This window comes from Hydra vulgaris, chromosome 12 (genome assembly GCF_038396675.1).
Source record: "Hydra vulgaris chromosome 12, alternate assembly HydraT2T_AEP".
Classification (NCBI taxonomy): domain Eukaryota; kingdom Metazoa; phylum Cnidaria; class Hydrozoa; order Anthoathecata; family Hydridae; genus Hydra; species Hydra vulgaris.
Window position 1 is genome coordinate 72,905,001 of NC_088931.1, and position 26,344 is coordinate 72,931,344.

Consider the following 26,344-nt stretch of genomic DNA (forward strand, 5'->3'; position numbering starts at 1 on the left):
CCATATTATCTGTGATAGCAAAAATGTGATCTAATATTTAAAAATGTTTTAAAGGTAATAATCAGTCTACACTGGTAAAACAAATAATTTAAGAAATTCTCCAGTTGCCAAACAAGCTAATCAAGTGACAGATTTGAAAACCATATAAATGTTTAAAAAAAAAAGGAACCTTTCTTCCGGCTTTTTGTTTTTCTAGAACTTTAGAATTCTAGAAAATAGTTTAATATCTTATGAAAACCATTTACATAAACAAAAACTCTTTTACTAGTACTTCCTGTTGAAAAAAATACAAAACAAGGTTTATTCCAAGTAACAAGGGTTTGTTTAACGAAGAGAAATTTTTCAATGAAAAATTATAAATAATAATAACACTACTGATGAAACTATGAAAGGCCTCTAGTGCTAAATTGTATGAATTAAAATATAATTCATACAACTTAATAAAAACTTTGTGGATTAATGGTATTGTTGCTTTGCATGGCATACCTTTTGCTTTTCATATATATTTGTATGTATGTATGTATGTATGTATGTATATATGTATGTATGTATGTATGTATGTATGTGTGTATATATATATATTTATATATATATATGTACATATCGTTTTAGAAGTTTATAAATTTGATAAATTAACTGTTTCATTTTTTCAAGCTAAAAAATCAACTTTGGTCAAGGAAAAGAAAAATGAAGAAGAAAAGAATGACAAAGAGAAGCCAGAAATAAATATGATGATAAATAGTGAAAAAAAAAAGGAAGATAACCTGCCTGAAAATAAAAGTTCAGAAAAGATTAATGATGAGAAAAAAGTTGTGGACACAAAAAACTCTTCTGATGTAAAATCTGTTGATGATGTTTCTAAAGTCGAACAATCAAAATCAGGAGATGTCAAAGTTGCAGATAGTAAAGAAGATGTTAAAATAAAGGAAGTTATCAAAGCAGAAGGTATCAAAGATAGAGAAGATAAAAAAATTCAAGATTCAGAAGAAAAAACAATTCAAAAAACACAAAATAAAACAAATCAAGATGCTGGAACTGAAAAAGTTCAAAGTGGAGAAAATAAAAAAATTACTGCAGAAAAAGATGCTGCTGAACCAAAGACAAAAGAAGATATCAAACTTAGAGGTGCTCAGAAAGGTATTTTTTATTAATCAACTTTTTTAAAAAGCAAAACCATCGTTTAAGTTTTCAAAAATCAATAAAAGATACAAGACAGCCACATTTTATGGTCTGGTACTTAATTTATACTTTATAATTATAATTTAAAGCCTAATCCTTGAAATCTATAACAAAATAAAAATATGTAATAAAATTATAATAATTAATAAATAATTTAATTATGAATAAAATTATATATAAATTATATAATGCTTTATAATATAAAAACACAAAACCTTTATTTTGAGAGAAAGTTGTAATTGTACAACCTGTATGTAGACAAATAAAAATTGCAAAACCATTGTTTTAAGTGGGAAACAAATTCAAACCATAAAAATGTTTAGAGAAGAGGATTGAACAAATATTCAGAGAATAAATACAATATTTTGCTAATATTGTATTTATTCTCTGAATACTTTTATAATTTTCATTTAGTTTAATATTTTCAAATTTTTTTATCAAAACAGTATTTTTTTTATAAGCTTATCATAAAGCAAAAGAAGCTCACAAAAAAGATGCAAAGAAGTTTGAAAATACACTAAGTGAACAGCCTAAAGCAGAAGCAAAAGGTACAAAGGACTCTTGTATACTGAGGTGTGAAAAACTAGTTTAAAAACTTACTTATGCAAAACTTAAGTTTAAACATTTTTTTTAGAAGAAAATGGTCAGGTTGCAGAAAAAGCAGAAAACCATGATACAGCTACTGTCCTTGGTAATCCTAGGCCATCGTCATTTTCTGAATCAAAGCACAACAACAAGACTGCTGTTGGAGATCCTGAAGCCAAAAAGTACCTTTCAAGTATGATTTTTTTTACTGAATTATTTATTTTTAATATTGTTAAAAATACACATATATCTTTATTTATTTTTACATATATATATTTATATATTTATAATGCTATTTTTGTTTAAATTACAGCTGCAAATGCTGCGATTGATGGTTAGTGTTTCATTTTTTTTTTTTTCCTAAGTAATAATTTATAAGCATAATAGTTACACATTTTTGGAAAATAAATCAATTTCAATTTTTTGTTTATTTTAGTTGCTGCAGAAGCTGTTGGTAAATGTTTATGTTTTCCCTTTATTATAAGAAGTTGTGTTCTTATTGAAATTCTAATGATTTTTTTTATTTTTTAGTTGATGCAGAAACCCTTGAAAGTGGGCATAAAGAAAATGCAGTAGATAAAGGAGGAATGAAATATTTAAAAGGTTTTTACTATTTATTATTTACTAGTTTTGAATCAAATGCTACTAAACAAAACCAAAAAAAGTTTAAACACTTAAAAAAGATTTTTTCTTGAAGTTGATAGGTTGCCTATCCAAACCAAAACCTTCAGTCGATGTATATATTATTTAAAAGTCATTTCTTGTTATACGATATGTTTATAAATATATAAATTGATTTCAATAAAAAAGGCAGCGTATAACTATTTTTGAAATATACTTTGATATAGTAATATATTAACATATATAATAATTAATATATTGTTATATATTATATATGTTAATTATATATGTTAATATATTATTATATCAAAAAAAAATTAAAAAATAGTTATACGCTGCCTTTTTTATTGAAATCAATTTATATATTTATATTTATATGTATATATATATATATATATATATATATATATATATATATATATATATATATATATATATATATATATATATATATACATATATATATATGTATGTATGTATGTATATATGTATATATATATGTGTATATATGTATGTATATATGTATATGTATATATACAATATTTATATATATGTATAATAGTTACACAAATATATATGTATAAATATATATAAAATATGTAAATATATATATATATAATAAATATACACTACCGTCCATAATTATTAGAATGGTCATACTTTTCAATATAAGATATCAATGTTTGACCTCAGCTATATGCTATATTCATATTTATTAAGGGTACATGAAAATTAATAAAAAGTCCAATTAGATTAGTTTATAATTTACTTGCCTATATAATCAAGCTTAGTGACAATGACTGCTTCGCATATTTTTGGCATTCTACTTAACGACTTATCCAAGTTGTTGAAGTCAATTTTATGTCTTTCACAAATAAGTTTTTTTCAATTTTTCAACTCATCTTTTTAGTAGAATAGCATGAGCTTATAAAAATGTTAAAATAAACTATGTTTGTCATTATTTACTCTATTTTTACCATGTTGCTTTTTTTGTTTGTTTTTGTTTTGTTATTCACCTCCTCAAGGCCGAGAAGGCCAATACAGATGAGGAGGCTACTTAATAATGGTTATAACCCTCTCTCAACATTATAACTAACCTTGACGAAAAAGGCTGCTGTGTGGAGAAACAAGTTGAGCGCAGTACTACCAGGGACGTGGTGGGGATCAAACTCGGAACCTCTTGCTTATGAAGCAAGCGCTTTACTACTACACCACTACCACCTTACTTGTGGCATTCTAACCAAAACAGTCTCACACTTTAACACAACATCTACCATATTTCACAGTCAATAACACACACTGCTTTATCATACCTTCAACGACTTTTCTTCTGTCAAACAACCTTCTCTTGAAACCAAAAATTTAAAACTTCGACTTGTTGGTCCACTTTTCCATTTGTTAATTGTCTTTTTTTTATTGTAACTTTAGCATTTTTATAATTTTTAACAAATCATTTTAATCAAAATACTTTTAGTAATATTAATATATTTAAATAATTTTTTTTAGATTTTATGACAAATAATAAAAAAAAAATGAAACCAATAAGTTATACAAAAATTTATGGTTTGTAAAAAACTTTAAGTAAAAAAAAACATTTGTTATTCCATAGCAAGTAAGTTAATATCAAAATTGAAAAAAAGAAAAATAGGTTGTTTTCATTTAACTAAAGTTTACGTTTATAACAAATAGTATCTAACTCAATACTTGTAGCTGCTAAAGCATTAATTAATAAATAAACATGCAGCTCATCTTCAGTAAAAGATTCACTGTTTGCAGCTGTAGAAAAAAAATATTTTTAAATTCTGTTCTTAAATGCCATTTTGCATGCTAAAGGCAAGTTATTCCAATCATTGATTATAGGATTTGTGTAGAAATTATGAAGAGCATTATTATATGTAAATTCATGCATTAGAACGTTTGATGGTAATCTGCTCAAAACTGTTTTCTAGTTTAAAATGTTGGATCAAGTCGCCATGTTGCCTGCAAGTTTTTAAATTAGTAAAATTGACACCTTCATCAGTATAAGGTAATCTTATTAAATAATGAGGTACTTCTTTTGCTTTGTGCTGAATTTTTTCGATTTCTTTGATGTCACCTATAAAGTAAGGAATCATGCTGCAAATTACAGATGCGGCATAAAACAGCAAATTCCAGATGCAGCCTAACATACGTGTGTATAGTTTACTCTAAAACTTCATATCTCTTAATCTAAAAATTTTTTTTAATAGGCCGAGTATCATTCGCTTTATGTTTTGCAACCTGTATTTTACGTAAACATTTATATTCATTAAATTATCTAATAGTACAAAAATAAACATTAAAAAGTTTTCAAATTTAAGCATTTTTTATGAAAGTTTGTCATTTGAATAGTTATTGATGGTAAATGTTTCTGTATATATAATAATTATATATATATATATATATATATTAATTATATATATATATATGTATATATATATATATATATATATACATACATACATACATACATACATACATACATACATATATATATATATACATATATATATATATATATATATATACATATATATATACATATATATATATATATATATATGTATATATATATATATATATATATATATATATATATATATATATATATATATATATATATATATATATATATATATACACATGCATATATACAGTGCTTGAAGAGAGTTGGGATGCGGCAGGAAGCCATCCCGTCACCTTTTTATAAAGTATAAAGTATCCTGCAACCTTTTTATAAATCTCTTTATATATATATATATATATATATATATATATATATATATATATATATATATATATATATATATACATATATATATGTATATCAAATCAAATCAAAATATATATATTTATATATATGTATATATATATATATATATAATATTTATATATATATTAGAAAAATTGTATCAACCATGATACTGCACACACATAGTTTGTCTAGTAAATTTACACACCTTCGGTATTATATCATCATGTTGATGAGCCTTAAATGGTCAAACATGCCCATGATTGTAATGCGCACTGACTTGGTTAGACAATACGCTGTATTATTGTAGTTATAAACATATGTATAATATTTTTATTACATATATTTTTATGTATGAAATTTCTTAGTTTAGATTTTTTTTAAATATAACCAAAAACACTTAGTGCAAAATTTTTGCACAATTAGTGCAAAAATTTTGAAAACCTTATAGTTGTTTTCGTCATTGTTATTATATTTATTATATTTATTTTAGCTGCAAGTGATGCTGTTGCTGGTTTGTTTTCATTGTTTTATTTGTAGAACTTTTCTAGTAAAATATATAATTACAAATATTATTAAATATAATCAGTATTTTTTAATTATATAAATAAAATTAATAATTGAATGGGTTAATCAAAAGTTACAAATTAGCAAAAAAAATTTTTCTTGTTTATCATTAATTTTTTTTTAGCTGCACATGAAGCTCTGTGTAAGTTTATATTTTTTATTAAAATTATGATTTAACATTTTTGATATTTTTTTTAAGTGAAAAACAAATATTTAGGGTAACTATTAATAATTATGGTAACTATTAATAAATAGATTAAAATATTTAGGGTACCCGAAATACTAAATACTTAAACTTATTTATTAGAAAAATTAAAAAAAAAGTATTTAGTAAGAATTAGTAAGTTACTCATTAAATGTTCAAGATCCTTGAACATTTGATGGGTAAAGTACTATAAAAAAATTGTCAAAGTTATGTCAACTTGTATATAAAACTCGTATTTAAATGTATAAAACTTGCAAAGACAACCTTATTAACAAAATAACCCAAATTAACAAAACAACTGACCTTACTTACCCAAATTAACAAAACAACCCAAATCACCTTTGCTTTATATAGTGCTTTTATAAAAGTTAGGCGAAGTAAAAAATTTAGCTCCTTTTTTTTATCAAATGTAAAAAATGTAACCATTTTTGCTAAAGGGAATAGTTGAAGGAGCAAATAACAGCCCTTTTTTTTTCTTTTTAAAAGTAACACTGTAAGTTTAGTATTATCAAAGAATATACAAGTTTCAAAAAAATGATGGATGGATATAATATTTTGTTATTTTATAGTTAATGAGTTTTTGTATAAAATGGTTTATATAAATATAAACAAAATCAAGTTCTTTTTTCACAAAAATTGACCACTGCTAACAAAAGCCCGTCACCATGATCTAAATGATCCTTTTGTTTCTTAAATATTGTCCACGTTGGTTTTAACTTTGCATGAATAGGTTCTCTGCATTGTTCAGCAAAGTTATCTATTTTTTGGTTATAATTCTCCACATATGGCTGAACATGACACAGTAAAATGTGGAGTTTTCACATTGCCTTTTTTTTTGTTAATCTAAATTTAAACTCTTATGCTGAGAGAAATGAATTCTTTAGATTTATTATTGCTTCTTAGAGACCAGTTCGTAACTTGGTAGAAAAATTATTTTTTACACAAGGGTCTTTCATAAAGTATTTACACAAATATGGGGGGAGGGGGCCACCCAAAAATGTGTGAGTAGATACAAGGGAGATAGGGGTGTTAAAGCGAGGACATACTCAGTTTAACTATTTCTTGTTTTCCATCTTTCCTAAAATTTGATTTTCTTTTAACAAATGCAATAAATTTTGTTTAAAAAATCAAATATTATGTAACATAGAAATGTTGACTTAAGTAAAAGCTTTTTTTTGTTTCTAGCGTTTTAAAAACTTTTGTGTTAAGGTAGAGGGAGGCGATTTGTAATAAACAGTTCCTACATACACAGAGGTGTGTGTGGAAGGGGGGGATAGTCATTGAAAACATACAGGTGCGTACAAAGGGGGAAAAGAGGTTCTAAATTAGTGATTTTACTGCGTACTTTATGGTTGCCCCTTAATGAAAATTTCTCAAACAATAAAGATTTAAATAGAATCAAATAAATAAATAGTTTGAAAATTTTTGTTTTATGAGAATCCAAGTTATCTGATGTTTTCTTAGAATTGTTTCCATCCCAGACTTTACTTTAACAGTCATGTTGAATCCTGCCAAGATATTTACCAAATATTTTGGCAGAAAAAAAAAGTTAATTATCAAATCAAGTTTAGGTGAAGAAACCAAGTTTTTCTTTTAACATCTTCACTTCCAAAAAGGCTGCAAGCAACCACTATTAGAGTTGAAAGTTACTGGAAGAGAAAAGATAAAGTTTAAGAAGTAAGATAATGATTGACAGATGACTTAAAAGATTGCAAATTATATGAATCAGGAAAACAAGAAAAAGAGAGCACTAGTTTAATGATCGTTATGTTTGCTGATGATACTAATCTCTTTTTTTTCATAAATGCATGACAACATTGTTTCAAAATATGAATATTGAGTTTTGTGACTGGTAGAATAAATAAGTTGTCGCTTAATGTTGATAAAACGAAATGGAGACTTTTTCATCCAACTACTAAAAGAAATTACCGCCTAATGAAATGTCTGTTCTTTTTATAGACAAACTGCAAATAAAAAGAGAAATGTATACTAACTTTTTAGGTGTCTATGTTTATAAAAACTTTGCTGGAATATCACATTGAATTTTTGTGCAACAAAGTTGCTAAAAGTATAGGAAAAATGTATAAAGCAAGAAATACTTTAAATAAACATATTTTAACACAGCTATATTTCTCTTTTATTGATTGCAATATAAATTATGAAAACACTTCCTTATATATATAAATATATATATATTTAATATATATACAGGCCTCGGCAGGAAGAAATGAATGTGAGAGCGGCAAAAAGCTCTCCTAAAACGAACATGGCGAGCTATGCGAGCTGCTCCTCCAAACAGCTTTTTAGGAGAGCTTTTGGTTTTTGCGAGAACTATCTGTTTATTCATTTAAAAAATTGCTTATTAATTACAAAATTTTGGATTTATACTTGTTACAAGCCCAGGGCGCAACAAATCGTTGTTTTTCAATGAATGTTGACGTTCGTATCTTTATGTAATGACGATCGTCTAGTTTAAGAGATATATATTAAAATTATTTATATTATTGTTTTTTTATTTGTCTATGTACTCTTTTTTCGGTTGATGTATAAAAATACATAAAAAAATAAAAAACTGTTATATAATATTTTTATTTAGACAATAAAAAAAAAATAAAAAATGATTTATTTGCTATTCTCCTAATATAAAAAAACTCAGTTAGAACCTTGTCAAACCAATGTGGCGATATGTCATATAAGGAAGTTTTATTTTCAAATAATTTTTATTCTAGTTAATAATTTATTTGATATATCAATGAATCTTATTAAATATAAATAATTTTTATTTCTTCAAAACAATTTTTTACGCATTAGCAGTGTGCGCAATTTAATGATAATTAATATAATTTAAATAATTATAATTTAATGATAATTAATATGCAATGACTTAATGATTGTAGATTGTTATCCATATGATACTAAAGAATGAATTTTTCTCAATTTAGTTTGCTAAATTTATTTACAATTAAAAAAAACGTATAAATAAAAAAATAAAATAAATAAAACGATAAAAATGAATAAAAGGAGCTAAAATAAAATAAAAGTTTTAAAAATAATATCATATTAAATATTTAATAAGTTAATAAAAATATCATATATTTTTTAATTGCGTTTTTAAATACACAATAAAAATTAAAAAAATAGCATATTAGTTCTATATATTCTATTAGATTGTATATGTTTCAACAAAACTTAAGTATTATTTTCAAACATTTCAAAAGTGTTTTTAAAATGCAAATAAACATTACTTCGCTTTATGAAAAATAAGAAAATTAAAAAAAAAAGCACACTGTTGAAAAAAGCAGTTGTTTAATGTTTAAGCATGGTTTCTTTTAAAGTAATTTCAAATACATTCATTTTAAGAAAATTTTGCAAACTTTTGTTAACGCTTGCAAAAACCATGCTAAAACATAATTACTATCTTTGATAGTGCATTTAGTTATTATACTTAATAGTAACGCTATTGAAAGAAATAATCATGTTTTAGCATGGTTTCTTTTAAAGTCTTTAAAATGTTTTTTAAATTTTAGTAACTTATTGTTTTTTATCATAAATATGTGTTTTTTAAGATAAATAAAAAACTATCAATCGCATAATTATTTGGAAAAAAATTGCTGAAGTAAAGCATGTGTTTTTAAAAATTTTAAGCAAACACTTGCATACACAAAAATATATAAAAAAAAAAATTTTTTTTAACAAAAATTCTGCACTTTTGTAGATTTATTGCGCCATATCAAACAAATGTTTGTTACATTAATGTTACAAGAATATATACACAAAAAAAGTCATTTATTACAGCATGAAAAAGTTCTTTATACAAGCATTGTTTTTACTGCATTTTTTATTTTAGTTACAATGATAATTGTACTTTTGAGAGAAAAAATTATACTTTTGCAAGAGCCATAAATTGCTCCCGTAAACCGTTTTAATGGAATGTGGATGAAAGCCAGAGCTAAAGCTCTCGCTTTCCCGCCAAGGCCTGTATATATATATATATATATATATATATATATATATATATATATATATATATATATATATATATATATATATATATATATATATATATATATTCTATAGCTAGTTTAGATGAGCATTTGCTCACTAGTTTTGCTTATCTTTATAGCATACATTGTTTTCAGAAAAAGAAGAAAAAAACAAAGAATAATTAAAGAAAAGATTGCTGCCGTATCCCAAACCCTCAGTCAATGTAGCAACACTCTGCTGCGAGTCGGGCTAATTGTCAGTCAATGTGGGTACTAAAGCTATTTCAGTGTGATGTCAGAGTGCTCATCTAAACAAGCAATTTATGTTATATATAGATATATAGTAAAAAAATTTCACCTATCTATTGATTATAAAGAAATTACTTAATAAAATATATTAATTAAAATTTTTTAGTTAATATGTTGATACTTCAATATTCACATAAGGTTTTATTTAAGTTATATAAATTTGCACTTGTAAGGTTGGGTTGTATACATCAGATCAATGCTAATCCATATGCTATGAATCAATGTTGAGTTATATACATTGAACCAATGTTGGGTTTAAATTTAAAAAAAATCAACTTTTGTTTTTATATTCACATCAATACTACCCATGCATATATATAAAATTTAAGGTTTGATTATATGTTTTTAAAATAAATTGAAAGCATTTAAATTGAATTACGAAGTTGGTGAACATTACATTTACAACCATCGAATGCACTATATGGAAAAATTATTGGCCAGATTAAAATAATTAAACTTTGAATGATAAAATATTAAAATCTTTTTTTTAGCACGAGCTGCCGAACTTGGAGGATTTGGAAGTTTACCTGCTCCAAACTTCAAACCTTTAGGTAAATTTCCATGTACTGGAGTTTATAACCTTAGATAATAACACATGCCTGATTATTAAATTTTGTAGTACAATAGATTTCTTTTTGTTGTTTGTATGTTTTCAACTTTAAATTTATAAGATTTAAAATTTTTTTTTAGCTAAGCTAGTTTAAATATATTGTATGTTTAAATATACTATTATATGTATTATATATATAATAAATGTATTATGCATAAAATGAGCAAAAGTTTCCGGTCAGTGACATTTTTTACTCTTATTTATTTAAAAAAAAGTCAAATGCTTACTAATCATTATGAGATGTTAAGATGAGATATAGAAAACAAAATAATATAGTAAAAAAACATTATTTATGTTTGTGAATATATTTATTAGTATAATTGTAATATTTACACATGCAAAAGTTTCCTGCCAAGTTGTGTTATTAGAAAAATTATTGGTCCATGTGTTCTATAATATAATTAAATTATACTATTATTATAATATTTTGTAGCCATACCCTTTGCGGTGATAACATCTGCACAATGATGTTGCATTGACTCAATGAATCGGTTAATACAAGCAGGTGGAATTTTATCCCATTCTTCCTTCAGTGTTATGAATAATGCGGTTTTATTTAAATATGAATGCTTTCAAACTTGACAATCTAGCGTTTCCCATAGGTGTTCTATTTAGTTCCAGTCCCATTGAGATGATCATCAGATTGATATGGCCATCTTGAAACTCTCACATTTGAAGGAGAAAACTGGTGTTTTAATAACAAAGTAATTTTCTCAAAATTACTTTGCTCCCTGGGTGTTTTCCCATTCCTTTCAGTATTTAAAGTGAAAAAAATTATACTTCAAGATTTTAAAATAACTCTAAGCCTTGCCACCATGACAAAAATGTTTGTCACATTGTTTAACATTGAAAAAGTAACATAAATTGTTCGAAGTGAACTAAAGTTGTTAAAAGTTGAATTTAAGCAATCAAAATTTAGGTGTAAATAATGATCTAGCCTAGCTACCATGATATGATAATGTTAGGCCTAAGAAAAATACTGATCCAGCCGTATTCAGAAAAACAATTATGTAAGTTTTTTCATAGATTTTTCAGTGTTTTTTTTCTGAAATCTGGTATATTGCGCCGGTGTTGTTCCACCACTTGTAACATATACTGTTTTTCTGCTTCGTCTCTTGTTAAAGTATTTGCAAAGTCTGTGATGAGCTTCATTGCCCTCTCGGCTAAATCATTGGCAACTTTTGCATGATGTATAAACATTGCCGCTTCTTGAAAATTATGGTCGGTTTTCCACTGCTTTGGAGGCAAGTGCAACCAGGCTGTTTCAATTCCAAGTAAATTGAACAGGAGCCAGGATTTCTTGCCAATCAGATGTACCGATTTTGTTGAGGATACTAGCTGTGGGAAGACAGAAACACCTTTATCTAGTGGTTTGTCTTTTTTTGCTTTGATAAGTCTGGCAATTTGTTTTTTTTCCGAATCTGACACCAAATTTGAGCGAAAATGTGACCGTTTTTTCTGCCAGATACCACATATGCCTGTTCAATGCTGAAATTGTTGCTCCAGCTACCTCAGGGTCAATTTTCTTGAACATATGTAGATCATGAAATAACTGAAGATCATTTGATGGTGCATCGGCTGCAGAAGAGGCAGCTAACCACGCTTTCACATATAATAGGGCATTGAATGTGCAAATACGACGCAACTTTTCCATTTTTTCAGGATCATAATTCAGCTGATCACCAAAAGCATACATTTTAGCACTGTATATAACAGTTGCCATCCAGCGTGCATGATGGTGTGCACCAGGCTTGAGCCAGTGCACTCCACGAGGAGGCGTTTTTCCTAGAAGTATGAGCACAAGTTCTGCACATTCTCTGTAGTCATCACGAGGCATGCTGTTAACTTCTGAGGCTAAGATTTGTTGCAAGAAATTAACAACATTTTCCTTCTGTTGCTTGAGACGTCGATCAGTAATATTTAAAATTTTGAAATTCAATCATTGTTTTATTGTATATCAAGATTTTTTAAATTCCATGAATTCAGGGGTTTCTGGACTGGATGTTGGACCAAAAATCTGTTGCCATGTGGAACACAAAATTCTCTCCATCACATGATGACAACAAGCAAAGTATAATACTTTCTTGTTTAGCATCAATTCCAACTGTACACATGCACCATTTTTCCATCCTGAATTTGATGCAGTAGTACCAAAAACAAGACTATTAGCATTGTAGCACCAGTTCCATTCGAGATTACTGGAACCCCAAGAAGTTTACCTTCTTTATAGTTTGGCATCCCAGCCACAAGAACACCTAGCCATTCAGCATCCTCAGGAACACTTTTCCCATCCCAATGTAATGTTACGTACTTCAGGGAAACAAATGTAGTTTCAATCTCATTGGCATTCTCTATTCAAAGTTTTTTAGCAGCTGTCCTACTGCTTGTTTTCGATAAAGTCACACACTTCAAATCAGCTCCACCCTCTGCAAGTATAGCCGCCATGAAGGCCGTTCTTTTACCAGCTAATAAATTCAAGTGATCCGCCATTGTTGAAATTTTATCACTTTTGAAAGGATTTCTTGGAAGATCTAGTGTAGTTTTGTCTTCTCTGTCAGGTTTGGTTTTCTTTGTTATAGTATCAGCTTTCTGACATTCAAAATCTTCATCTTCACATTCGTTTGAACTATATGTAACACTAATATACTCTTCTGATTCCATGTCTGACTCGGGGGAGTCAACACTTGTCGTTTCAGGATTGGTGCTCATTGTTGCTGCCAGATTATTTTGACTTCTCAGTTCTTCAGCCATTTTTCTTGCCAATTCAATTCTTGCTCTCTGTATTTTTTGAAAAACTTTTTGTTTGTACTTTTTGTCTTCTGATCCCAAAATAACTCTTTCTTGAGATTTAACTGTTGTAAGAAATTCAACATCTTCTTTTTTTTGCTCATTATCACGAAGCCGGTTCGTTTCTATTTTGTTTTGAGCATCTTGGTGAACAATATAAAAGTATTTTTTCATATCTTCAATAAACAGTTTTTCCTTTGCTTCATTTGATTGACATCCTTTTTTCTTCTGGAGTGTTCTATAAATATTATAGAGATCCAATATTTTAGCTTTAACTTTGTCTTTGCGTTGTATTGCAATTCCAGCTTTATCCCATTGATTTTGAATTTCCACTACAACTTTTTCAGCTATAGCACCATTACAACTGACATGTTTGGTTTGTTTCATCGACCTGTCCTTCAAAAAGAAAAAGAAACGCAGCACATCTCCCTTCAAAAGAATTCTTGTTGGTAGTAATTCAGTTAATGGTTTTCTCAATAACCAGATGTCAATATCTTTCCTCAGAACAGGTCTATTCATGATCGTTTTTAACAGTTCAAAACTAATGATTCTGTATTATAGTGTAATATATACACTATACAGCGCTACAAAATTTCACATAATATGTTTTAATCAAATCTGTTTGTCATATATTTTGTTGAAAAATTTTAAAATAAACAAAATATTTTTCAAACAAACAATACAGTCTGCTTCTGTCTGATGAGTAATTCTTGTTTAACTTCTTTCATTAAATTTTTTTCCTAAAAAAAAATTTAGAAAAAGTTTAGAAAAATATTTAGATTAGTTTAGAAAAAGGACTAACATAACTTTTAATAAGAAAATTCAGGGAGCTGGTGGCAAGGCTTAAACATGACTAAATGACGTAATATTTTGTATTTTATCACAAAATAAATGAATGAGAAAATTGCCAGGGAGCAAGATCCTGAGAGAAATTTTTTTTCACCATGCTTCTCTAGTGCGCCCTAATATATATATATATATATATATATATATATATATATATATATATATATATATATATATATATATATATATATATATATATATATATATATATATATATATATATGTATATATATATATATGTATGTATATATATATATATGTATGTATATATATATAGTATAATGTAAATAATGTTTGTAAAATACATATTAAAATATGTAAAATTAATTACATTGAAAATGTAATGAAAATTTCTATTGTAGAAAAAGGCGAGAAAGATACTACCCTGGCAAAAAAGTACACACAAGGTATTTATATCTTTAAGTTTTCATTTAATAATTTTTTATTTGAAATGAAATAACTAAGAATTTGACAAATGCACATTGGTGTATTAATAAAAAATAGTGTCATTTTGATAAAAGTTATCCTTAATTAAAACTTTGAAAATACATTTATATAATATTTTTTATATATTAATATGATGGATTACAACTGATGTTGGGAAGACATGATCTTTTGAATCTCTTAGCCTAAAGAGCTGGATTTTTTGGTATCTGGTTGGTTGGACTGGCTGGAGCATCTTTTTTATCTAAGTCATGGTCTTCATCATCCACTTCTTATAAATAAAAATGAAAGCATGAAACATCTTTCAAATAATTGAACTTTTTTAAAATTATAGACAAGTATTATATCTGCATAAATGACATCATTATTGATGAAGTTTGCTTAATGAAGGTCAAAAGATTCAGCTGGCAGGATCTGATTACTTTTATGATTGGTTTCCACATTTGTCTGTTGATCTTCATTTGAATGATTAATAAATATCTAAGCTCAAGTGCATAAAAATCACTGAAATGACACACAAATTATTCCTATGTGATCATTGTGCTTCATATGAAAGATGTGTTGAGTTGCTACTGCTTTTAGGTTCAGATCCATTTTTTGAAGCCTTCAAAAAAGAACTATTCAAAGGGCACATCACATAATCAGTAATTGATTCAAGCAATCGGTTAGTGATTTTTTTCATTTTCAACATCATCTTTTCTAATCATTTTATTTTAATTCAATTGGTTTAAAAAAATAGTAAAGTTGCAATTTCCTTATCATCGTCAAAAATGTTTAAATTTTTCCAAAGATGCAATGTTTCCTTTAACATAAATCTGAAACTCCTTCACTGCGTTTAAATGTCTCTAATGAAACTGTTGCAAAATTTAGAAAAAAAAGAGAATAATTTTTGTGTTTGTTTTGCAAACACCAATCTTGTTTTATATAAATAATATTTAAGATATTTTCTAGTTTCTTTTTGAAAGTATAGAAGAAATTTTCTTTTTAGACTTATTAATGTATTAATGACTTCTTAATGTATTACTGATTTATTTTTTTTATATTTTGTTTGTTTTAAAAATGTGGAAAAATCTGATGCCAACCTCTAACAGATTATGGTCTGCAAATTATTGCTGAGCTCATTTTTATTAATTCCGAGGGCTGTGTATGTATATATATGTATTTATGTATATATTTCTACACACACAAACTTATCTTTGTCTACTTAGCTTTCCATAAAATGTCATTAATTGCTTTGAAGATCAAAATGTCGACAGCTTTATATTCCTTAAGCTTCTTTAAAAAGCATAAATCTTGATTTGGTGCCTTGCATCGCAAGACTACATCCAAGTCATGGGTTTCACATATATAACTGAGATGAATAACAAAAAGTGCTTGTTTATCCTTGGTACTAATTTTGAGATAGGATTGCAACAAATAGATTTTTAAAGAGTAAATAGCTCTAGCCGCTTACCTTGCTTAATGCATCCCTTTAAGAGGTCTGATTTTAATTTTAGTCCAAGTAAATAATAGTTGGTTTAATCAGTTCCAATAATCGTCACGCAATATTTTTTACAGTCCTTGATTATAAAATGTCAACAGTTCTTCTATTGCTATATTCACCTGGTTTTTACTGTGGTCACCTGGTTTTCTATAAAAGGCTGGAAAGTGTTTTCTGAGGTTAAATGTGACACCAAGAAAGTTTACAATTTTTAAGTTGGTTTTTGCTATTTTTAGATTAAACTTCTCCTTAAAAAGATAAACAATTTTTTGATTCTCTTAGATTGTGGTCCATTAATACCGTGAAACAACCATCATCTCTATATAATCTAATGGAATGGATTGTAACCCATAACCTTTACTTGTTGTATGTAGAATATATATATATATATAATATAATATATAGACCAACTAACTCACATACTTCAGCCTCATTAAAACTTTCCTTAGAAATGTCAAAATTAGAATCTCCATATTTTTTGACTCCTATTTTATGGTTTTCAGTAAAAATTAATGATTTTCTTGAGTGACTTATAAGTCACTTATATCTTATATCTTTTGTTTTGTTTGAAATTTTTGTAAATTACTTAGATATGAATAAGTGACTCTTGAAGTAATTCTTAAAAAAAGACAGATTTGTTATCTGCTTATTTTTATTTAAGCTAAAAATGTATTTTATTTTTGAATTAAATTTGTCGTTACAACTGTTTTTAATGTCTGATGATTGCTTAAAGTGTCAAATTTTGAGTCATGTTTCAACCTAATTCATATTTATATATATACTATATATATATATTATATATATATATATATATATATATATATATATATATATATATATATATATATATATATATATATATATATATAGTATATATATACACACACACACAATAATAGAATATGTTTTATTTTAGCTGCAAGTGAAGCTGTTAATGGCAAGTAATTTATTATCATCTATTAATATATCTTATTCTATTAATATATTTGTTAATATTTTTTATTTGATATTAATTTGCATATTTTTGTTTGATACTAAAAATTTAGTATTATAAATGTTAAAAATTTATATTTAAAAAAATTAAAAAATTAGAATTATAGTCATAAAAATTTTTATGCTTTTGAAACTTTAAAAGAAAACTTTTTTTTGAAAACCTCATTATAGCCGCAGAAAAAGCTTTAGACAACCTTGCAGCTATTGGATATCCTGATGTCATTCCTCCTGTTAATGAGGCAAAATCTCAGCCAACAAGTATGTGTGCAATTTATTTTATAGCAATTTACACTAAAGTTACTTTGTGATGTCATCATTATGTCATACGTGAATTGTATTTATAATAATTACAATCGGTACTTATTTTGGTAGTATAATTTGACAGAGGGCAATATAAAATTTTATTTTTAGAGTATTTTTGATATCTAGGCGGTTCTAAATCAAATTTTTTAAAATTTATATCAAATGTTTAAAGTTATTATGTTTTTGAATAAAGTTCTTAGATAAAACCTATTTCTGTACCTTATCAATTTGTAACAAATTTACTGTTATAAGTGGTGTTGTCAATTAAATTTTAAGTTAAAATTATTTAACTTACATCAAATATTTAAAATGATTAAACATTTGATGTAAATTAAATAACTTTCTAAATGTTTCTGAATGAAGTTCTTAGATAAAACCTATTTGTGTATAAGTGGTGTTGTCAATTTATTTGTAACAGCTTTTGTTATAAGTGTTTTTTGTTTTGGGGTTTGCAATTCTGATTTTTATTAATTGTTTATCAATGTTTGCTATATCCTAATTAATTTGAAATTTAATTGCTTTGATGATGGTATAATATAATATAAAGAAAAATACAAAAAAAAATTTTCCATCATTGAAATCTAATTACATCGGAAATTTGAGTATATGAGTAAAATGAATAATAATACAGATATAATTTTTTGTCGTTTTTTAAGATATTGAAGCTTATACAATCTGTTATGCACAAACTAAAGTTTTACCCTGTTTTTCGGTTTTTGAGGTAACTTCCTACATAAAGCAAACTCTGAACATTTAAAAGACATGCTTATGTCAAATAATGATACTTTGCAATAAATTGTGATGATATGAGTCTGGGAACGAAATAAACTTTAAAATATTGGTCCTAAAACAATCATAGTTATGTTAACTTCATGCAATCATAGTTATGTTAACTTGTAAAAGCTCTCCATAACTTTGAACAATGTTTTGGCAAAATTTAAAACTGTTCAAATGTTATCAAATAAATTAAAAAGACTTTTATTGTAATTAAAAGTTTGTTTAAATTTTATAAATAGCTTGCCAGGCCTAAAGTATGTCTTAAGTATGTATTTATTTCCAAGGTCATTTCCATGGTTACTTTTTTGGTCATTTTTATAGTAAATGGATATTATTTATATATCAAATTGTAAAATTTTTAAAATATATAATATATAATTTGTTCAAAAATCTTTTAAGAAACTTTTTATTATAAAATTATAGATGAAAATAATGCAGTTAAAAAACACGATGTAAATTTTATTTTGAATAAAGAAGATGGATCAAATGAAGATGCTGAAAGTGGATCTGGTGTTTCTGAAACTAATACTGGTATTTAATTTTACCATTTTAAGTTTTTGTGATTTACTTTTTTTGTTTGCTTGTTTTTAACTAAAACTAAAAACTATTTTTACATCATTCAACAGAGAATGCCCAAGTAAAGTCAATTATTGAAGCACCTAGTAAGAGAGACCAACAGGGAGAGTTTATTGAAGGTATTGTTTTTATGTAGCTTCGGTAATAACAATAAATAGAAATTTATATATTTTGTAACATTTAAATAGTTAACGATATTGTAAAAATATTTTAAGGATATCCATTTGGCATGTTCTAGGTAAAAGTTATAAAAACACTAAAATAACAACAAAATTATGACAAATACAAAGTAAAAACTTCATTGAAGTTAGATCTTGATTTTTCAAATATGTTGTTCATAATTTAATTCTCAAATTTATAATCAAATGTTCTGAATTTTTTTAAATTTTGGTACTTTTTAGTTATATAAATTTTAATTTTAAATTCTATTTTGGTTAAGTTAAAAATTAATCCATAATTTTTTTGTTAATTCAAGTTAGCATCAGGGCCGAATTTAACACCCTCAGGGGCCCTAGGCTAAATTCAATTTTGGAGCCCTCAAAAATATTTTGAATGAAAAACCATTATATAGTATATATAACATTAAACTTTTTGTTGTTTGCTTTTGTATCTTTAATTCTTCAGTTTAGCGCTACAACTTTTATATAGGTTGATTCTGGAATTCATTTTAACTTTTTTTTGAATTATTCATTGAATTAAGAAAAAGTTTTTGTAAGTATGTATAAGATATATTAGCTTCTACTTCAAAAATATTTTACTAAAAGTGAAAAAAAACTTTCCGAAACTAATATAAGAAATACTAAAGATTGAATTTAAAATAACTTTTTGTAATTTTAAATTTACTGGTTGTTCAAAAGACATTCTCAGACTAATTTAATTCAATCTTTATTAAGTTCAAGTTATGTTAATATCTCATTTAAGAGCTAAAAATAATTTTTTTTTTTCAATTTTTTATGCTACCAATGATACAAAAAATCAGTTAAAATTGTTAGGTTTTATAGCTTTTATAACAGTTTTAAAAGTTGAACTGTTGACACATTTGGTGGTTGACACATTTGGTGGTTGACACATTTGGTGGTTTTTGACAATAAGTTTTCAAATATTATTGGAATCACGCCTATGTATTTACTATTTTTATGTATTTCCATAGCAACAAGTTTACTATTTTAATCACATATACAGCAATAAATAATTTAACTAAGGTTTCAGTATATATAGACAAAAAAAAAGTGTATTTAAACATAAAGATAACATTTGTCCAAATATTTATTTAAAATTGTTTTTTAATAGTAATAATAATAGTCAATAATAATAATCAGGGAAATTAACATCACTATTTTGTAATTTCTGTATTATTTCACTAAAAATTGCTCTTTATTCTTTGGCCATTTCTTCCTCTCTTTCTTCTTGCTACAAGTTCTTCCTTTTTGAACTGCAATCTAATTGGCATAGAAAAAAAAGAATGATGAAGGTTTTTGATTTCTCCAAATTGAACTAAATGTCTCACAAGATGATCTCAATGTATTCTCAAAAATGAAATTAAGTAGAACAAATGTTATTGCAAAAATGTGCAGAGCTCCTCTAAACAATATCACTGTTTGTACATGCTTTGCCCAGATACACTGTCAAAGCTCTATTTGCTGCTTAGGACTTATATTTTGTCTAAAGGTTCAATTAATTTTTATGTTTGAGATTTTATATTACCTAGCTGCAGTAATAGACAACTTGTACAATTCAACAGATCTTGCAAAGCTACCTTGAATTTTAATCTGGTAACTGTTTTATTCTCAGGATAGCATAGACCAGCGATGTGCAGAATTTTAAAAGAATTTTAAGATAAAAAGATTTCCTTACGAAAAAATTTTTTTTAAAGTATTTTAAATTGAAGTTGCTTTTATTTGAATTGAACTTGCTTATTAACCACTAAGTTAATAATAGCATTTAGTTACTATTAGTTACAGCATTAGTTACTAATAGTATAGTTAGCATTAGTTACTAAATAATTACAAAATACTAAATAAATAAAAAAATTATTACAAAGTAAAACAAATTTTTTCAATGAATTTCAATTAAGTTCGAATTAAAGTAAAAAAAAAATTACTTAATTTACTTTTATTTTTACAATCAAAAAATAATTCATCATTCAGCAGAAATTAAGACATAGCAGAAAGAATTCTTTTTGTAACATCAATTGTTTTGTAAAAGACCATAAGAAATTTCTTCTTGCATAATTACTTGGAGATTTACTAAAAAATTTTTAAGCACTAAGATTCTGAGCGTTACTGGTAAGTTTTTAAATCTGGTTTCAAGCTTGTTGTCGATATTCTAAACTACTCTAACAAATGTCTACTAGTTAGATTGGAAAGATACTTTGATTTAACAAATTTCATAATCGAAAATAAAGGCTCACATGTACATGTCGAACCAAAAATTGAAATGAGATTTATACTAAACTATTTTAGTCGACAATACTTAACTTCAGGGAATATCTTTCAAAAATCATGCGGTAGTGGTGTAGTGGTAAAGCGCTCGCTTCATAAGCGAGAGGTTCCGAGTTCGAACCCCACCACGTCCCTGGTAGTACCGCGCTCAACTTGTTTCTCCGCGCAGCGGCCTTGTTCGTCAAGGTTCGTGTTTCGGAGTTATAGAGTTGGGAGAGGGTTATAAACCACTATTAAGTAGCCTCCTCATCTGTAGTGGCCTTCTCGGCCTTGAGGAGGTGAATAACAAAAAAAAAACAAAAAAAAAACAAAGTTTGTGTTCTATGAGGCCTATGAAGATTTTCATCTTCTCGAATATCTAATAGTTCTATTTCGAATTGAGATGTTTCTTCAAGCATGTTTCCTCGAATTAGACAACCATCACTAATATATCAATTAATAATATCAATTAAAAAAAGATTTACTATAAATGCTAATGATGACATTTTTTTCCCTGGTATGATTCAATCTTATGATAATAAGATTGATTCATAATCATAATGATACTGAATCATATGATTAGGATTATGAATTATCTTTGTTTGAGGAAAATGATTAAAAGTTTTTAATCATTTTCCTCAAAAATCTCTCTGAAATTTTTTTTTTGAAAATTAAATATAGTCTGAGCAAGATCAGATTTTTTTCTCCTTTCTGATGTGGCAAATTCAGATTTTGTAAATGTTGCATTACATCAATTAAAAGTAAGAGATCTTGCAAAAAATTCACATCGTCAATGATTTCAAATGTCTTTTGCTTTTCAATCAAAAAAGATTTAATTAGTTGTAATAGTTATACAAACCTATAAAAAACGTCACTACTTGAAAGCCACTTACAACACAGTAAAACGACAAGTTCCTTGGTTTGTTATTGCCATTTTTTGCATTTAATCAAGTACAATTTACAATCTCCTTCACTGGTTTAAAAATAATTGGAAAATTAAAATGTTTTGCTGCTAAATGTTCTTAATTAATTGCACAATGTACTGGGATAAACTCTAAAAACATAGGATCACTTTTTAGTAAACCAATAAACCCAACTTTTCCGACTTTTGCTGATACACCATCTGTTGCAACACTAACAAGCTTGTTCTTAGGGGCATTGGTATTCACCAGATCAGGGTCATGGGTTTCCATTAAATCAATTTAACGAGTTGTGTTTTTCAGCTCTACCAAATCTAGCAATTTTTCTTTCACAATACATCTGATGTTACATATTTAAAAAATAACTGCCATTTGAAGTTTATCTTGGATATCTATTGATTCATCCAATGCTAAACTGAATGCTTCACATATTTTAAGTTGTTTAACAAATACTGTTTAACTTTGATACTAATCTCAGATATTCTTCTTTTAGTTGTTGGTCAAGAAATGGAAGTATCTGAAATTAACCTTTTGAATTTTGCTACTATTAGGATCTAAAACTGAGATCACATCTAAAAGATTTTGTTTCACAAATTCTTCATTGGTGTGAGAATGTTTACTTCTCACAATATTCTAAGCTATAATAAAACTTGCTTCTGTTGTAATATTGGATTCTTTGCTCCAGCAGATAAAATAATTATTTCTTGTTATTTAAATACTGTTTTGGACATTTAAATATTATTTTTTCTATGACATGAATCTATTGGGTATTACTCATAAAAATACATCCGTTTTGTTTCATAGTGGCGTTTAACATTACATGTCTTTAATGAGCAAGTTCTTTATTGCAAATTAAACAGTTTTTTTTCTTTTTCAATAAATGCGTAATATTCTGTTCAATCACCATGAAGTAATTTGTTATCAACTTCCTTTATTCATTTTTGAAACATTTTTCAAGCCTTCTGGCAATGTATAAATCATCTCGATTAATATTAAGTAATTATAAATCATCTCAATTATTATTAAGTAGTTATAAATCTTATGACTCTATCGAAAAAACTTTTGTTGTTTTTAATGAGTCATCAAGAGAGCCTGAAATAGTAGACGAAAAAAGTCGGACATCATTAGTACAAGAAGGTCAGATCCATTAGTAGATAAAGATGTTTGTATGTCATTAGATCTTGCAGTAATCTACTTATTGATTAAAAAACCCTTTATCCAACTGGACTCGCTTTTTAAAAATGGTATATGCTTTGTTTCTGTTTGATCATTCTTAATTTCCATTGGTTAATGAAAGTAAAAAAACTCATTTTAAAATAGGGATTTTCTTTTGTTTTATGATCATAGTAAAATAATGTCTGTTTGTAAAGTTCTACATCCTTGATCGGCTTCTTGATGAAATCCTCTGTTATGTTCAAATGAATCAATTTTATTACCCTTTCTAAAAACCGAAATAATGTCAAAAATAATGAACAAAATGTTTTTAAAAACTATCAACTGTATCAACATGTTGTTAAAAACTATTAAATACATCAAAAATTCTCGAAATTTTTATAGAAGCTATAAAACTTTACAATTTCAAGTAAATGAAAATAGAAAAAAATATATATTATTAGCAATCCGATCGTATAAATAAAAAATGAATTTCAAATATTTAAAATTTAAAATATATCATAAATATTTTTTACAAAGGCAGCTTGTTTGGTTAATTGTTATTTATAAAAATGTTTGATAATTTAGCATTAGTATTTATTTTATACGAATTATAAACATTGTGAATTTTAACATCCCAAAAAAGTTGTAGCTGAAAAATTATCAAAGTGAATAACTATATTCAGCCGATTTTTTTAGCATCAGGGATTGTCTTTAAATTACGCAACGCTAAATTTATATAAAAAACAGAAGTAGGAGATCTTAAGCTCTTTTACGCGGCGATTTTTATAAAAATATAAAACTAGATTTCGCATTTTCTTATGGTAATTTTTGGATGTTTTTTTCACTTTAATTAAGTAGAAGTTAAAATATCTTATAAGTTTTTTAACATTTTTTTTTGGATTTATGATTAGTTCAAACAAACAAACAAAAAAAGTTAAAATTAAAACTTTCGTATTTTTTGAATGAAAATTTATCACTAAAATAATGTCCTATTAATGAACATAAATAACGGATCTATTTTTAGATAATATAAGTAGTATAATTCATTAAAAAATAATTATTCGTTATTGTAATGCATAATGATTTGATGCAGCTGAATGCAATTAGAAAGTATACTCACAATTTTTTAATTAATACACTAAATTCAAAAAATAATACACTTTATTATGGTATTTAAGTTGGGAAATTTTCATTCGTTCCCCATTGTTTCTTTCTTTTTTATATCTTTACTTTTAAATCTTTTTTTTAGTTGCCAATAAAGCTGTAGATGAAGCACACGAAGCTCTTAGTAAGATGATAAATTTTGGACTTTAATATTAAAACCAATATTTTTACAGTTTTTTTAAATTAGTATTTCTAAATTATATTTATATTGTTGTTTAAAGTTTGAATTAAATTTATATTGTTGTTTAAAGTAACACATATTTTTTATTCAGTGAATGCAGTTCGAAAATTACCGAACAAAAGAAGTGTCTAAGCGTTTTAAGTCATTTTGTAAATTTGTAAACTGAGAGTTTTGTAAAAAAAAAGAAAAAAATTTTTTTTTGTAAGAGTAACTTATTTTTATTTATAATTTTCGATAACAATGTTAATTTTTCATAGTTTTGTTAAAGTTAATAACAATGATGTAATTTTCATACTGATGAAAAAAATAATGTCAAAAATAACTTTTTGTTGTTTATAAATATTTATATATGCGGAACTTTGTAAAGAGACCAAAGTATCCTCCCACGGTCCTTGCGCCTTTGCCTCACAATTTTGAGGGCCCAAAAATGAAAAGCCTTATTTTCAGACTTGCAGCAATTAAATTTTTTTAATAATATTTTAGGGATTTAGTTGGTACCAGAAAATCCAAAATGCCATGACTCCACTTACTCTTCTCAGGGGCGGATCTAGGATTTATTTCTCCTTTGAGGAAATTTTGTGTGTAAACATTACTTTTTTTTTATGTACGTAGAGTTCTTTACAAAATTCGGGTCATTATCTTTTCTATAAAAAATATTTATAAATTAAAATTATACCTATTCTCGTTCTTGAAATCCACAATGCACACTACTAAAAGTAAACAAAACAAATTTGATATTCAAAATTAATTGTAAAATGATTCTTATAACCTGAATATTACTAATCTTTGAATACAAATAGTTCAGTCAATTATAGTTTTGGGAATAAATTTGAGAAATTTTTATTCATTGAGTATATATTAAATTCAGAATATACGCTGATGTAGAGCATGGGCGTATATTCTGAATTTAATTTATATATTCTCCGCAGTAAAAAGATTGAAAGAGTATTTGTCTGGAAGGTATTTGTTTAAAGCACATGGACCACATCAAGGTGCCTTACAATTCACATGAACAATTTTTTATGCAGAACGATTGAAAGCATATGACAGAAAAATACACCATCAATTAGAAAACTAATATACTTACTGAGCATAGTTCACATTTTTAGATTAATAACAGATTTTAATAATGCCGCCTACAAAATGTTATTAAATTTTTTTTTTACTTATCACTGCTAATTATAATTTGTTGTTGAAATAAAACGTCACATTAACATACAATTTTATTAAGGTAAGAACCCGTAAAACATCAACCTAAAAAATACTTTCCAACGATAGCTGATAATACTAATCTTTAGAGGTAGTTACCAGATAGACTTGATCTAAAATAAATTCAAACAATTCAAACAAACCATTTACAAACAAACCTCACAATCCTTTAGACCTTATCCTTTAATCCTTTTTTTTAAAATATAAATAAAGGTAACTCGCAGGTAACACATAAATAACTGAACCAATAAAAAACATAA

At 26.1% G+C, this 26,344-nt stretch overlaps 1 protein-coding gene across 1 annotated transcript in view; it reads left to right on the top strand.

Moving 5' to 3' along the window:
• The window catches only part of LOC100192253 (uncharacterized), a 36,622-nt gene extending 11,425 nt beyond the window's left edge, over window positions 1–25,197 (top strand). Inside the window, exons 7-22 of the mRNA XM_065814358.1 lie at window positions 655–1,137; window positions 1,641–1,727; window positions 1,814–1,957; window positions 2,078–2,098; window positions 2,201–2,218; window positions 2,296–2,367; window positions 5,649–5,669; window positions 5,847–5,864; window positions 10,711–10,770; window positions 14,825–14,869; window positions 17,303–17,323; window positions 17,551–17,637; window positions 18,883–18,990; window positions 19,086–19,154; window positions 24,780–24,818; window positions 24,967–25,197. Coding sequence (XP_065670430.1) covers window positions 655–1,137; window positions 1,641–1,727; window positions 1,814–1,957; window positions 2,078–2,098; window positions 2,201–2,218; window positions 2,296–2,367; window positions 5,649–5,669; window positions 5,847–5,864; window positions 10,711–10,770; window positions 14,825–14,869; window positions 17,303–17,323; window positions 17,551–17,637; window positions 18,883–18,990; window positions 19,086–19,154; window positions 24,780–24,818; window positions 24,967–25,007 — 1,334 coding nt within the window. The 3' untranslated portion in view covers window positions 25,008–25,197. The remainder of the gene's footprint in view (window positions 1–654; window positions 1,138–1,640; window positions 1,728–1,813; window positions 1,958–2,077; window positions 2,099–2,200; window positions 2,219–2,295; window positions 2,368–5,648; window positions 5,670–5,846; window positions 5,865–10,710; window positions 10,771–14,824; window positions 14,870–17,302; window positions 17,324–17,550; window positions 17,638–18,882; window positions 18,991–19,085; window positions 19,155–24,779; window positions 24,819–24,966) is intronic.
• Window positions 25,198–26,344: the final 1,147 nt, after the last annotated feature.